We start from the raw sequence: 15,438 nt of genomic DNA, 5'->3' as shown, positions 1-15,438 counted from the left end.
GAACTTTGAGTCCAGATAGGCCTGGGGGTGAATTCTTTGTCACCAGCTTCTCTTTGTCAGCTTGAGCAAGTCTCTTCACCTCTCTGTGAACCAAGTGTTCTCACATGGAAAATGGGAATATTAATACCTCTGTCATGGAATTGTTGTAAGAATTCAATAAGGTCATAGGTTTTAAGCATCCATTATTGTGCTTGGCATCTGGCTTAGGGAGCAGTATTTCTCTCAACCTCTAAAACCTCCCCTTTTGTCCCTAACCTTCCTGGGTACCCGGTCACCTTCTGCGGTTGAAAGCAATGCCTGTTTCTTAGAGAAAAGCAATTGTAAACTAATTTGCAGTAAAACACTAACACCACATAATCGCCAAATGGTTACTATTCCTAAGAGCTTTTGAATTTTAAAACCAAATGCCTAGAAAGGGCCATGTTTTATCCAAATTTGTAACTGTTGGTGATGTGCTGAGCGTGGTAGCCATAGGGAGACGAGCCCTTATACCTAAAATGCTTAAAGCTTTAGATATGAAGAAAACTGCAGTAGTTGAAACAGATTACATAAATTCAGTGAATCCACCAAACATTTTTTTTTATATTTCTGGATACCAGAAAGGATATTAGATGTTGGGGAATTAATAGCATGATATGGACTTGAGAAACTAATAGCCAAGAAAAAAGTGTTATCTATTGATATTTTTTAAATGAAGGATTCCACGTAAATTAACATTTATAAATCATGTATTATGTGCCAGCTACCACATTAAGCTTCTCATGTGTATTATCTTATTTAATCTTCACAAAGCCTATAAGGATATTGTTCCTAATCTATAGATGAGGAAATAGAAGATAAGACAAGTTAAATGAGTTGTGCAAAGTCACACAATTGTTGGGAATGAGAATTTTAACCTAAGATCTTGTAAAATCTATACCCCAGTTAGTTTTACACTGATGTGAGTGTTATCCAGTTATATCCATGGGACAAGGTGAGCTTAGGGTCCTCCTACTCTGCCCTCTTCCCTAAGACAAAGTCCTATATCACAGTTAGTTAAAAAAAAAAAAAAAAAAAAAGTGGGGGCGCCTGGCTGGCTTAGTTGGTAGAGAGCATGGGATTCTTGATCTCAGGGTTATGAGTTCAAGCCCCACATTGGGCATGGAGCCTACTTAAAAAATTAAAAATTAAAATTAAAAAAAGAGTACAGGAAGGAAAGGAGAGAAAATAAATAAAATGAAATGTATGAAAAACTACTGAGTATTGCCACTAGATTCTTGATTTATTTCCTGCATTTTCTGGGCTGTAGAGATACTGTCAGAATCCTTTATTATCATTCTTTCTTTAAACTTTTCACTTGAGATCATGTATAATTGCTTATTTATAACCTGAAGTTTTAAGATAATTGTGTGAGATGCAAACTCCTGTCTTCTCTTATGAAGGCATATGGATGAGAGATATTAGGCCTTGTTTCATCAGATTTTGAGGGAGGGGAGCTCATTAACTGTGACGGTCCGCACTTAAGGCAAATGCACAGTATGTTTGCCAAGGTAAGATACAATTTTTCTCTGAGTGGCTAATTTTTAAAAATCTTTAAAAGACTCATTATAAATTCATTTTGTTCTTGTTGACTAATGTTTCAATAATGTGAAACAGCATCAGTTCCTAATGGGACTACGTTGACTTCTTAAAGATTCAGTATTCTGTGAGCTTCAAAAGGTAGAAGAAGTTGCTATAAGTAGAATTCTTTATGCTTATCCTTTTAATTAAGAAGCACAGAGTGTGTCATTAGACACTGAAGTAGAAAAGATCTCCCATACTAGGTTCTCAGAAGTACTCTTTTCTGAGAGGTATATGAAATCGGCTAACTCAAATTCATTATATCACATTGGACTTAGGTGGTAAAATATAAGACAAACCATTTCAGTACCATGATTCCTTAGATTTTTTTAACAAGAGAGTCATTTGAGTATTAAAAACTCATGGCTGGCTGAGTTGTTTTTATTCAGGGAACAGTAGAGGGAAAGAATGACAAGGGAGTGTAGTGCTTTTTACTTTAAAACTCACTATTTAACTTTTTTACTACTGTGTCCAAATACTGTCTTCTCTTTTATTTGCCTTCTATTTCTGATACTCCTTACCACTAAGAGCGGACTTTGACCACTTTGACCATCAGCTAGACAATGCAATCAGTCTGTGCTAATTTTATACCTTCAAATTTAGAGCTGTCAGGTTTTTTTTTTAATTGACATAGATTAAATTTTAAGGCAAGGGACCGTTGTTATTTTGCTTCAGTTCTTTGAAGGAGACTTGTGAAAGTACTCTTTCCAATTAGCCAAGTGTTTAGGTATAGTATAAAATTGACTGGAAAGGGTAAGAGAGCAGATACGACTCAGCCTTAACTCTTAAACGGAAATAAAAGATTCAGATTTTAAGAATATAATCCTTCCCTTTCAGCCATCTATCCTCATTATAAGTCTGAAAAGCAGAAAAACACAAACGCTACTGGACAGGCTGCTCCTATTAGTTTAGAATCACTGACTTATGGCTGGGCTCTATTACTATTTATTGCTGTCATTATTACTCCTACTCTTTCAGCTAACAGATGGAGACACAGTGCAAATATGCAATGTTAGGAGGATCAGCCAGGGCTTTTGAACTCGTCCAGTTTTGTTTTCTGTTACAACAGGCCCTGCTCTCTTTTGGAAAGGAGGCGTGTTTCTCTTTAAGTCTAAAACTGTAGCAGCATCCTGCTAGGATATGAGAGATAGGGGTGGAGCTGCCTTTGGACAGAGGGAAAGGTTCACTTACGGTTATATGACAGAAAAAAGGAAACAGGGCAGGGCCAGGAAGATTGGTGGATATTGAAAGTGATAAAATGGCATCCGTATCCTTAAGGTAGATATATTTTATATTCAAGGTTGGAGGCAAGTGACTTAAACAGAGGCCACACCAGAAATGATAGGGTAATAAGTAAAGCAGATGAAAATATAGATAATTGTAGAGCAGAGAAGATTTTGGTTTTGAAAGATAGAGAAACAGGCTTTAGTTAAAAATATGGTTAGAAGTCCTTAGACAGAGACATTAACCTAACAGGGACATTACCTAGATAAAAGCATCAGGAAGAAAAACATGTGTGAATTACAACAAAGGTTTTTGTCCCAAATTAGCCACCATTGACTATGAACTTAGGGTTAATTCTTTTGATTCTTTCCTGTAATATTTCTGACTAAATCCATTTCACTGAAAGGTATTCTATAATTTAATAGCTTTTGATATCATTAGTGAAACAACTTTGGTCAAAAACAATGACTTGCCTACCTTTAACCTAAGCATTGCTCAGAATGCTCTGACTTTCTGCAATTTCTGACAAAATATCAAATCTTGGGCATTAACTTTTACCAGTACCATTTTGGAGGTACACACAAATACACCCAGAAGTCACAAGAGACACTTCTTTTTTAAGTGAACATTCATATCATAGTGTCACGTCGTTATTTTGGGATACATTTTACTGAAGCCTAACTAAGGTAAGACTAGATCTTTATTATTATTATTTTATTGTACCATGGAGTTTAACAGCATGGAAGATGTTGCCTATTCTTACTCCCATTGGTGCTCATTTACCAGCATTTAAGGAAAATCAGTACATAGTACATTATATTTTTATTTGAAAAGAAATATTTTTGTTGTTTTCCAAGGAAGGAAACAAAGATAGTGTTTTGCTTGGTCATACAAAACTGCTTTGCTGAGATCCGAAACCTTGGAATTTGATATTCAGTCATATATTCTTATCCACTAATTTGACCCAAATACGGTGCCAACCAAGAATGAGAGCACACTTATCTCATTGCTGTCAGCAGTACTACATTAGAGCTATGACTGATAGTCCTACAAATAATTCTGAAAATATGAGATTTATGTTAGCGATGGCTAACCTTTGACTTAATGCCCACAGAAATGTGTATTTGTGTATGGACAGACATATGGACTCTCTTAGAATCCATACAAATCACAACCAAAGGCATGTTTATAGAGCTTTTTTAGAATTTCTCATTGATCAGGTGTATGCCATATTCTCAAAGGCCAAAATAGAGTATAACAAACCAGAGCTACGTCACCATTCACACATAGCTGGGTTCCTTCACAAGAAGACCTGTGGTCAGTATAAACCTGATTTAACTGATGACCTCATTTTTTGGACACAAATAATCTCATAATCATAATGACATATAAAAAGAAAACAGTGCAGAATCTCATGACCCTAACAAATCAGAGATTTTTCATTTATTTATATTTTTTTCTGTTCTCATTCTTACGTTTATTATCTTTTGTACAGAGATGGCAACCATCACATTAGATACAAATTTTTGTTTCTTTCCCCTTGTACTATTACCTCATTACTGTTTCCATACATTAGTATCCATGGTTATTGTTTTAAACAGCTGCATATTATGCTCTATGTTGATGTCGCGGCATGATTACTTGATACGAGAGTTAATAAACTTGTGCCCCAAACACCTTTTCTTAATGCAAGGTTTTGTATGCTGTTCTGACAGAGGAAACATTCTATTAACGGTGGCACATTTTAAGCAAAAGCATGCGTGTTTTCTATTTTTAAATAGCTTATGGCAAAAATTCATTCTCAGTTCAATGAAGTATATGTTTGTAAGTTTTGTCATCTGCCCATGGACTGATAGATGTACAGGCGGTGGAGTTTTAAGTGTTTGCTTTTGCTGTTGGTAGTTCTGTATGTGTGTATGTGCGTGTATATGTGCGTGTGCTTCTTTTCAGAAGGGGAGGGTAATGTCTTCCTTTGGAATATGCACTCCACCCTCTCTGATAAGGCGTGTGGTAAGATTTGCATCCCTGCCCATGACGGTCATCTTCATAGCATTAAGCTCACAGCTCTTAGCGCCCCCATATGATTTGTGGAGGGTGGAGTGTATTGCAGTCATAATCACCTTTCATTTGTGTGTTTGATGTGGCATTTATATTAAGTAGGAGTAATTTTTTTTCTGATTTTTTTTTCTTGTATCACCAGTGCACCTATTCCATTCTTCCATCGCTGTGCTCCTGTGAACATTTCCTGCTATGCCAAGTTTGCAGAGGCCCTGATCACCTTTGTCAGTGACAATAGTGTCTTACACAGGCTGATTAGTGGAGTAATGACCAGCAAAGAAATTATATTGGGACTTTGCTTGTTATCACTAGGTAATTGTTTTTCTCATTATTAGCTATTGCATAGTATTGCAGTAGAAGACTGTTCTGTCTTTTAACCAAAAATGAATACAACTGGGATACCTGTAAAATGTTTAACTTCCCATAGCCAAAATAATTGTTTCAGATTATATAGAATTATAAATATATACATATTTAAATATATATATATTTATATATATATATATATATATATATATATATATATATATATTTATATATTTATATATTTATATATCTGAAACTTTCTTTTTCTCTCATTGGAGGAAACTGTGTTTTCCCAAACTGGTTACTGTCTATAATAACCTTTAATATGATAGCAGGAGGCTTCTTCTAGTGAATCAACACCCCTTTGTTTTTAGTTATGATTCGAGAGGCTTATAAAAAGAGGCACATAGTCTTTTCTTTATTTCCATCAAAGAGCATAGCTTTCTGATAGACGACTTTTGAAATATGGTTTTTTTCATTGTTACAGTTCATAATACCATTGTATTGCTGGAAAAGTTAGGAAATCTCCACCTGTGAGCTGTTGAGTTTTCTTGTCAATAGATAATATAATCAAATAAATGTGATTTTCAAGATGTAAACTCCCTGTACTACCCTAGAACTATAAGTAGCCACATCAGAATCTATAGATCTTTCTAGTTGGGAGGAGTAAACTGTGGTAGGAACCAAGCATCTCTTTTATTATATAAGTAAAATGAGTATTTATGCCTGCTAACAACAATTATAGTCATTGAGAAGACTAGCTGTATTTCCGTCTTGTCATTAGAGAGTATTTTCTTTTTGCTTAGGTAGTACTTGACTCAGTTGAAATAATGCTGTCCATATGAAAAGCTATTTCTGTGATATTTGAAACGCTCCCATCTGTTTTTGGTTCCTGTACATTTATTGCAAAAGTGAGTACCTTAATAATGTTACCTAGTCACAGATCCCAACCATTTATTTGGCTTTGCAAATGGCCCCCCAAAACTTGACTATTAGCCTGCCTTTATGAAAAAGTTATTTGGTTTCTGAAATAGTTGAATACTTTAAGGGGGGAAAAAAAAAAAACCCAAGCCTTAAAAATGGTGATAATAATGTTAAACCATTGGAATTCCAGTTTTTACTAGAATGGTTCTCTTGAGGCTTAAGATCTTTGTTCACTTGTTTGTAAAATGGGCCTTTAGGTAATTAAAGATGAACAAATTATGATTTCAGAAATGAATTTCCCCATGCAAAGGTCAAATCTTCCCAGTTTCTCTCTTAAGATTTTTTCACTCACGATTTTAGCATGTTGGAATTCAGCTTGGGTTGGGTAGAGGCATTGGCTAAGTAACTCAAACTGAGCATTGCTCTTTTTTGAAGAGTCTCTCAATCAATCAGGACCCCTGACCCCAGGCGAGAAATAAGGTTAGAGGAATTGGGGTCTCAGTAGGCTTCAGGATATTATTCTGTAGAGTCAGAGCATTTCTTGGAAGTTTTAGAGGAGAAATGACCAGAAAAAGATAAAAATATTGTCTAGCTTGTGGATCATCTATCAGAGAAGTTGGTCCTGAAGTGCAAGGATTACTCCAGGAAGTGTAGCACCTACTTTAACTGATCTCTGTCTGTGTGTGGTGATTTTTCCCATCACCAACATGACACATCATTCTCTACACTCTGTGTGTTGGCATGTATGTTTGCATGTGAGTTCTGACGTCATCCCGTGGTGAATCCACAACAGTTCTGTGCTGTTTTTGAGTCACCATGTTGCATTTGCATGTGTTCTTTTCCGTCATTTATAAACCCATGGTGAGGTGCCTTTAGTTTCAAGCGTCGCTATTCCGGTGGCGCAAGTACCAAAGTCAAAGCGCAAAAGTAGCCAGTTAACCTTTCTTACCTAAATTGGGGTCTTGAACGTGTCAATACCAACCGATTATATCCCTCGTAGAAAACAATTGAAAGAGTTTCTCTTTATATTTTCCAGTGTTTTAAAATAATATTCTGTGTGTTCTCTATCTTCCCTGCAGTTCTATCCATGATTCTGATGGTGATAATCAGGTATATTTCGAGAGTACTTGTGTGGATCTTAACAATTCTGGTCATACTGGGTTCACTTGGTAAGCTGCTTATTCCTTTGTTTTTTAGAATTGAGAGTTAAGTTTGCTTTTAACAATCCCTTGATTCAGAACTACTTTATTTTAAAGGCTTTATTTATTTATTTGAGAGAGAGAGTGCACATGTGCACACGTGTGAGCAGGGAGAGGAGCAGAGGGGGAGAGAGAGGGACAAGCAGACTGTGCTCTGAGAGCACAGCCCAGCAGGGGGCTTGATCCCAGGACCTGGAGACCACGACCTGAGCGAAAAACCAAGAGTCTGATGCTCAACCCACTGAGCCACCCAGGCGCCCCACTTTGATTATTTTAAATAATTTTCCTTTTGTAAGGCTTGTGAATTCATTTATACACCATAAAAAGACTGGTGAGTGGATTACACTGAAGTTAATTCACCGTGAGATCACTAAATGAAATAAAATGGTGAAGTCATTGGCATTCGGAATAAAAGCAAGTGGAGACATTTTGAAAAGGGGGCTAACATTTTTCTGTCAGTATCAGTTTTGGGGGAAGAGCCCATGAGAAAAAGAAGGCAACTGAGGCCCTGTTCTGCTTCTTGTTCTTTAATTTTTCACTTGCTACTTTCAGTGTTCCCTGCCTGGCAGAGGGAGGGACGCTTTCCTTTTATCCTAAACTTTTTAAAGGCGTGAATCCCCCATTCTAAGGTGTTGCAGTTCTTTCTGGTTGAAATATTCCTAGCAGGATAATTATGTGTGTGTAAAATTTTATTACTCATTTTTCTGTCTATTGACATTCTATTTTGTTTCATGTTTTTGTTTTACTATTTCTAATGAAACCTTCTGGGTTTTCTGTGTTTATTATCTTTTTTGAGAACAATAATTCTTCCCCTCCCAATTATAAATGTGATACTTACATGGTATCTAACTACTTCCATGGTAGAAAATAGAAAAAGAAAAGAAAAAAAAAAGCTTTGTTTTCATATACCACCTCTTTTCTTAATTTTTTAAAAAAATTTATTTATTTATTTATTTATTTATTTATTTATTTATTTATTTATTTATTAGAGAGAGCAGAGTGAGCAAGAACACAAGTGGGGGGAGGGGCAGAGGGAGAGGGAGAAGCAGGCTCCCCTCTGAGCAGGGAGCCTGATGGATCTCAGGATCCTGGAATCATGAGCCGACTGAGCTACCCAGGCACCCCACCATCTCTTTTCTTTAAGGAGAGTTTACTTTTGCCTTTAAAATTTTCACAATTTAACCTCACCTCAGTTTACCTCTATTACCATATGAAATTCAGTACTTCTCTCCATATATTTTTTAAATTAATAAAATGCTTTTTTCAGTGCATTTGTAAATGCTTTACCCAATGTGAAGCTTTTTATTAGGGGAGTTTGCCCCCATTACATTTATAATCCTGCCTGCTATGTTTGGTCTTATTAATGTCATCTGTTTTATGTTTTCCATAAGTGTGTGCTTTCTTATTTTGTTTTCCCCATCTTTGCTATATGAACTATGCTTTCATTGGTTATTTTCACCCTTGGTTTGGATGGTATACATTTTATTTTTACTTCTACAGTTGGTAACCCATATGCTTTCAGAAAATATTCTTTAGGGGCGCCTGGGTGGCTCAGTCGTTAAGCGTCTGCCTTCAGCTCAGGGCGTGATCCCGGCGTTCTGGGATCGAGCCCCACATCAGGCTCCTCCACTATGAGCCTGCTTCTTCCTCTCCCACTCCTCCTGCTTGTGTTCCCTCTCTCACTGGCTGTCTCTCTCTCTGTCAAATAAATAAATAAAATCTTAAAAAAAAAAAAAGAAAATATTTTTTAATCTAGAATCCTATCATTATTAAAGGCTAAAATGAAAGGGCATGTGTTGGGTTTTCCCCTACCTCTTTTAAATTCAGCATACACTTCTTCCTTTCCAGCCCTACTCCTGTCTGCCTGCTCCCACTTTTTAGCCATTAATAAATAATCTGAGTTTTTGCATTCAGGTTATTAAAATTAAAATATTATTTAATATTTGTAATCTTTGTAAAGAATTTTTGCTTTGCCTTAAAATGTTTTGTAATTACATTTATAAATTTATTTACATTCTTCTGTCCTAGTTTTAGTGAGAACTACTGCTCTTATTTTCATAAGACTTAATTCTTGAGTTCTTAATTTCAGTTCATCTTTATTTTTAATTCTTAATTAAGTTCAATTTAGTTAAAATACACTGTATTATTAGTTTCAGGGGTAGAATTCCATGATTCATAGGTTGCATATAACACCCAGGGCTCATTCCATCAAGTGCCCTCCTTAATGCCCATCACCCAGTTCCCCTATCATCCTCCCACCTCCCTCCAGCAGCCCTCAGTTTCCTAGAGTGTGGCATCTCCTATGGTTTGCCTCCCTATTTTCATCTTATTTTATTTTTCCTTCCCTTCCCATCTGTTTTGTTTCTTAAATTCCACATGAGTGAAATCATACGGCATTTGTCTTTCTCTGACTTATTTCGCTCAGCATAATACCCTCTAGTTCCATCCACATCATTGCAAATGGCAAGCTTTCATTCTTTTTGATGGCTGAGTAGTAGTCCATTGTGTATATTTACGACATCTTTATCCACTCATCTGTTGATGAACATCTGGGCTCTTTACGTAGTTTGGCCGGTATGGACATTGCTGCTATAAACATTGGGGTGCATGTGCCCCGGTTCATCTTTGTTTTGACAAGAATTTGAATTCGTGTAACTTATTCATGAAGTACTTGTGGATTATATATTTTCTCAACTCTTGATTATCTAAGATGTCTTTGCCTTACTTGTGAATACTGAATCTGTTGCACATAAAATTCTCGAGGGCAGTATGTTCCCTGTGTCTGTACTTTAATTTTTGGAGACCAGTCTAATTTTGTGCCTTTGCCCATCACCTATTTCACTTACCTAGATGTGTATCTAATTTTTAACTTATCCTTATAACTTAAAATTTCTGTCTGGTTCTGAATCTTAACTAAGTTTGCCTATGATCTCTTTTTTGGGGGCGGGGGGTGTCTTTTCCAACTTCGAAATGTTGTCTTCTGTTTCTGTTCCAGTGGTTTTCCCCTTAGCATCATTGTTCATTCTTCTGCTATCATCTTCTAAATTATCATTTTAATCCTTTGCCATTTTCTTTACACTCAGGAAGAGCTCAAGTGCACCTTGCAGATCACTGATGCAGTTTTCCTCGCTGTCACTTCTGTACTTGACTACCTCGTTTTGGTATTCCAGTCCTTCCTTCATCCAGCCATCTTCCTTTTCATTTCAGTGTGTGGCTGTTGTATCTAGTTCTGTGTTTACATGTTGTCTTAGTCACTTTGGGCTGCTGTGAGAAACTACCATTGACTGGATGCCTTATCAACAAGAAACGTTTACTTCTCACAGTTCTGGAGGCTGGGAAGGCCATGGCAAGGGGCCAGCAGCTTCAGTATCTGGTGTGGGCTGGCTTCCTGCATCCAGCCATCATCTTGCTGTTTTCTCACCTGGTGCAAGTGGGAAGGAGCTCTCTGAGAGCTGTTTTATAAGGGCACGAATCCCATTCATGAGGGCTCCACTCTCATCACCGCATCATCTTCCAAAGACCCGCCTCCAAATACCGGTAGTCTCATGAAGGATTAGGATTTCAGTATATGAGTTTTAGGGGACACTAACATTCAGCTTATGGCAGACGAATCGTTTTTTATAATAAAAGTAGATTTGAACTCCAGCTCTGCCACTTGCTAAGTGTGTGACATTTGGCATGTTTCTTAACTTTCCTGAATTTCAATTCTATTTATAAAGTGGGACTTTTAATATCTACTTAATAGCATTGTGGTGATTCAACTTGGTGGCCTCTGTTGCATGCTTCCTAACACAAATGTATGTGTTTAATAAGTGATATATCTTCTTGGCTGTTGTAAACAATGTCCTCCTTGATGTCTTCATTATTATCTCATTCTGTTTTCCTTTCTGTTTTTATTCTCTCTAATTTCTGTTTGTCTTTCTCTCATAACTTTTTAAAAGATTTTTAAAAAATTTTTAAGTCATCTCTACACCCACCGTGGGGCTCAAACTCACAACCCCAAGATCAAGAGTTATACGCTCGACCAACTGAGCCAGCCAGGCGGTCTGTTCCCTCATAACTTTTTATTCCTATTTGTAGAAAACATGCTTTATTCCATTTTTTGAGGCTTTGACAGTTTTCTTTAAGATTTCAAAATGGAGGGGGTTCCTGGGTGGCTCAGTCGGTTAAGTGTCTGCCTTCAGCTCAGGTCATGATCGCAGGGTCCTGGGATTGAGTTCCTCCTCAGGCTCCTTGCTCAGCAGGGAGCCTGCTTCCCCCTCTGCCTGCCACTCCCCCTGCTCATGCTCGCTCTCTCTCTCTCTCTCTCTCTCTGTATCAAATAAAGAGATAAAATCTTTGAAAACAAAAATAAAAAAGATTTCAAGATGAAAGTATTTCCCTTTTTCAAATGTTTTTCATAGACTTGTGGTTGTTTTAAGTTTGTTTACTCATCTGCAGTAGAAAAAAATTCATGCCTGCTGTTTGCAACCAGGTGGGCTTGTGTTTCCCTTTGGCACTATTCACTGTTTACTTAAGTGCAGGTGGGGGGTCAGGTTGGGTTGCATACTTCTCAGCCCAGTTTCTCCTCTCCCAGGCATTTATCTTGTCTGCCTACACATACACATCTTTACTCTGAATCTTCCATTTCCTTAATACGGCCCACAGGGCCACCCCGTAGGATCTAGGCCCTAGAGCCCCTCCGCCCACAGCTCTTACCACTCTGCCCCTTGCTTGGTGCTTGGCCATGGTGTCCTCCTTTCTCTCCTGCAGGGCATGGTCCCATCTCAGCATCTTAGAATTTGCCATTACCCCTTGCCTGCAACACCCTTTCCTTACATAGTTTTATAGACTGTTTTCGCCTTGTTTTTGCTTCTTTTTCTCAAATATCATCTCACCACTGAGACCTTGCTTACCCATCTTATCACAATGCTTTCCCAACCCCAGCACTTTCTATCCCTATTAAAAGGTGACTTTTTCCTTAGATGTCATATACTATATTTTTACTTATTTCCTTATTTGTTTTTTTCCTTTTTTAAAAAAATGATTTTGATCTTTGTCTTTTTTTTTTTTTTTAAGATTTTATTTATTTGTCAGAGAGAGACAGCACAAGCAGGGGGAGAAGCAGTGTCCCCACTGAGCAAGGAACCTGAATGGGGCTCCATCCCAGGACCCTGGGATGATGACCTGAGCCGAAGGCCAGCGCTTAACTGATTGAGGCACCCAGGCGCCCCTTGTTTCCTTATTACTATATAAGCTCCATGAGGCATGAGGGTGGGGACTTAGTTTTGTTCACAGCTCTGTCCCCAGCGCCTAAAACAGTCGATGCTCTAGGCTCTCAGAATGAAGGTTTTTGATGCAGCTCTTTCATGTGGAGGCGAGTTCGCCCCCCTCTTCAGTCTAGCTCTTGAAATCTCTGAACCAGTGATAGGGAGAAAAACTCCCATCCCTAGCACACACCACCAGCTATCAGAGATCTCCTATCTTTGTTCCTACTTTTGGTGGGAATTACTTCTTTCATCTTCATTTGCTCATTGTACAAATACTGTATCAGCTGCATGACTGTTTCCACACGAGGCACTGGGGTTACTGTGATAGCACAACAGAGAGGATCTTCGCCTTCCTCAGTCCTCAGCTTCCCTGCTGATTTCTGTGACCCTTAACTTGCTTCGTATAGACTCCTCAGGTCTCAACAGGCACTGACTCCCTTTATGATCAGTTCCTCTCAGGGGTACCTGGTCTTTGGGGGCTCTCTCTGAGCTTCAGTGTCAATAATAAATACGGTTGAAGGACATTTATTGATACACTGAAAGATGGCTAAGCACCTAGTGTGAACGACGATAATGGAGTAATTGTAGCTCCTCTTATGCCTGCAAAGAGTTACAGCCACGCACCTCCCAGCCAAATGGATTGTGGCTGCGTCAGTCCCAAGGTGATGTGTAGGGAGGATCCAGGAAAGTGAAGATCTATGTTATGCATTTCCCTGTGCTAGTTATTTCCCAAACAATTGTGTTTTGAACCCAGGTGGCACAGGTGTACTGTGGTGGCTGTATGCAAAGCAAAGGAGGTCGCCCAAAGAAACAGTCATTCCTGAGCAGCTGCAGATAGCTGAAGACAATCTTCGGGCCCTCCTCATCTACGCCATCTCAGCCACAGTGTTCACAGTGAGTACGGGCTTGGCTGGATCTTTCAGGTCTACGTTATTACTTACAGGGATCATTAATGGAGCAGAAACTCACCTCTAGCTATTGCACGCCTAACCCTGATCTCCATTAGATAGAAGCTCTCTCTCACGGTGTGGAACACTCAGAAGTCTTCAGAAGGCTTCCCTAATTGATGAGTGTTATTTGATGCAATCTTTTATTCTGCACTGCCTGCTTGTTGAGAGAGGATTTTCACCTAGAATATTTACATTATCATTTGTTAGTAAGAACATCTTATCTGACTGTCATAATATAATTCCTTTTTAAAACTGGTTTTCTTTACCAAAGTATGTTAAGAAATACACCACTTCATATCATTTCATTTACTTGTTCACTAATTATTTTCCCGTTTTTGCCTTTTCGACTTTTAACAACATTATTCCAAGTCGGAGGTGAGCTCCGCTGCCTAGGCACTATACAGCAAATTATTCATGAATATGTGGTTAAATGATCTGTGCTCATATCTTTGGTTCATCTCCTTCTCCTTTCTGAAAAAAGGAAAAAAAATCTCAGGCCACTTCTTGGACCAATCCCAAGCTTTTAATTGAGCTTTACAAATAAAAACTAAAGCCACCATAAAATCATTGGTGCCAAAAAGTATTTGTTTGTTATTATTATGTAAATATGTATTAATCATCTTTTAAGTACAGTTCTTTTTTTTTTTTTTTTTTTTAAGTATAGTTCACCCGCCCTCACCCAGGGCCTGGTGAGGGTGTGCAGGGTAGGGGATCTGACATTGACCCTGCTGTTAGGGGGCTTGTGGTCCGATAAAGGAGGTGAGGTACAAATACCTCCTACCTTTCGTAGTCATGGCATATGGTCTTCTCCCCTGTTTTCAGAGTGACAGGCACGTATCTCTACAAATAAGTTCAGAGCCTCATCCTGACTGACAAACAGCACGTTTTGATTCATAACGAGTAGAAAGGGAAGGGTAGGAGAATTCTAGGATTTATTAATAAATTGAAAAATCCTTTTATGTTTGGCTTTAAGGACATTTTCAGTATACAACTGAGAATGCTAAGTGCTGCAAGACTGATAAAGTATTTTGGGGATTCAGAGAATAATCCTTCCCCCATTGGGAAGGAAGAGTGATGTTAAAAATGTCCACCATTGTTGGGTTTCTATTTTCACTGCTCAAGACGGTAACCGGAGCCTTTCTCTGCATTCTCTGCACACAGGTTATCTTGTTCCTGATAATGTTGGTGATGCGCAAGCGTGTGGCTCTCACCATTGCCCTGTTCCACGTGGCTGGCAAGGTCTTCATTCACTTGCCACTGCTAGTCTTCCAACCCTTTTGGACTTTCTTTGCTCTTGTCTTGTTTTGGGCATACTGGATCATGACACTTCTTTTTCTTGGCACCGCTGGTAAGAAGACATGCTGCTGCTTTCTCTTGGTGGTGAATCTGATTTGTATGAAATTATTTTAAAACTTTAGATATAATTCTTAGACAGTTATGACTAAGGTCTGACCAGCATCAGAACTAGCAGTTGGCTGTTCACCAACCCATTCCCTATGCATGGTTTTTAGATCATCCTAGCAAAGTGGGTCTAAACCAGGTCATGGCTTTGAAGTAAACTTCAGGACTGATGCAGATATTTGGATTCATTCTCAAATGAACAGATGAATGCATTGTGGCCGTGACGTTGCCTTAAGCCCCAGTTACAGCCAAAGATGGAGCTTGCTTCCTTGGGATTTTCTAGTTTGGAAAAGATCTGAACCTAGGTAGAGTTCCTCCTGATGATGCCATTCATAGTTAGACTCTCAGACTTGCTTGTAGCCACACTTCATTTCAGAAGTGACCCCTAAATGGAATTAATGGTGAGGAGTGGCATAAGGATCGTAAGCTTGCATATAACCTCTCTGGCCATTCAGCACGCATTCACCAGTTGAATATAATATTAATTTCCGTCCTTTGCTAATGATTTAGGTCTGTAATTATTGGATG

The 15,438-nt window shown here is 38.3% G+C and overlaps 1 protein-coding gene across 5 annotated transcripts in view; it reads left to right on the top strand.

Annotated features, from left to right (window-relative positions):
• The window catches only part of SLC44A1 (solute carrier family 44 member 1), a 188,953-nt gene that overhangs the window by 103,052 nt on the left and 70,463 nt on the right, over window positions 1–15,438 (top strand). For all 5 annotated transcript variants that reach the window (XM_045780740.2, XM_045780739.2, XM_045780741.2 and 2 more), the window contains 4 exons: window positions 5,024–5,193; window positions 7,191–7,280; window positions 13,314–13,453; window positions 14,671–14,857. In XM_045780740.2, the coding sequence (XP_045636696.1) occupies window positions 5,024–5,193; window positions 7,191–7,280; window positions 13,314–13,453; window positions 14,671–14,857 (587 nt within the window). The remainder of the gene's footprint in view (window positions 1–5,023; window positions 5,194–7,190; window positions 7,281–13,313; window positions 13,454–14,670; window positions 14,858–15,438) is intronic.

Source organism: Ursus americanus, chromosome 18 (assembly GCF_024610735.1).
Source record: "Ursus americanus isolate L20-20 chromosome 18, mUrsAme1.1.p, whole genome shotgun sequence".
NCBI lineage: Eukaryota > Metazoa > Chordata > Mammalia > Carnivora > Ursidae > Ursus > Ursus americanus.
The sequence above is the reverse complement of the archived record's forward strand: the minus strand, read 5'-3'. Positions and strand labels throughout refer to the sequence as shown.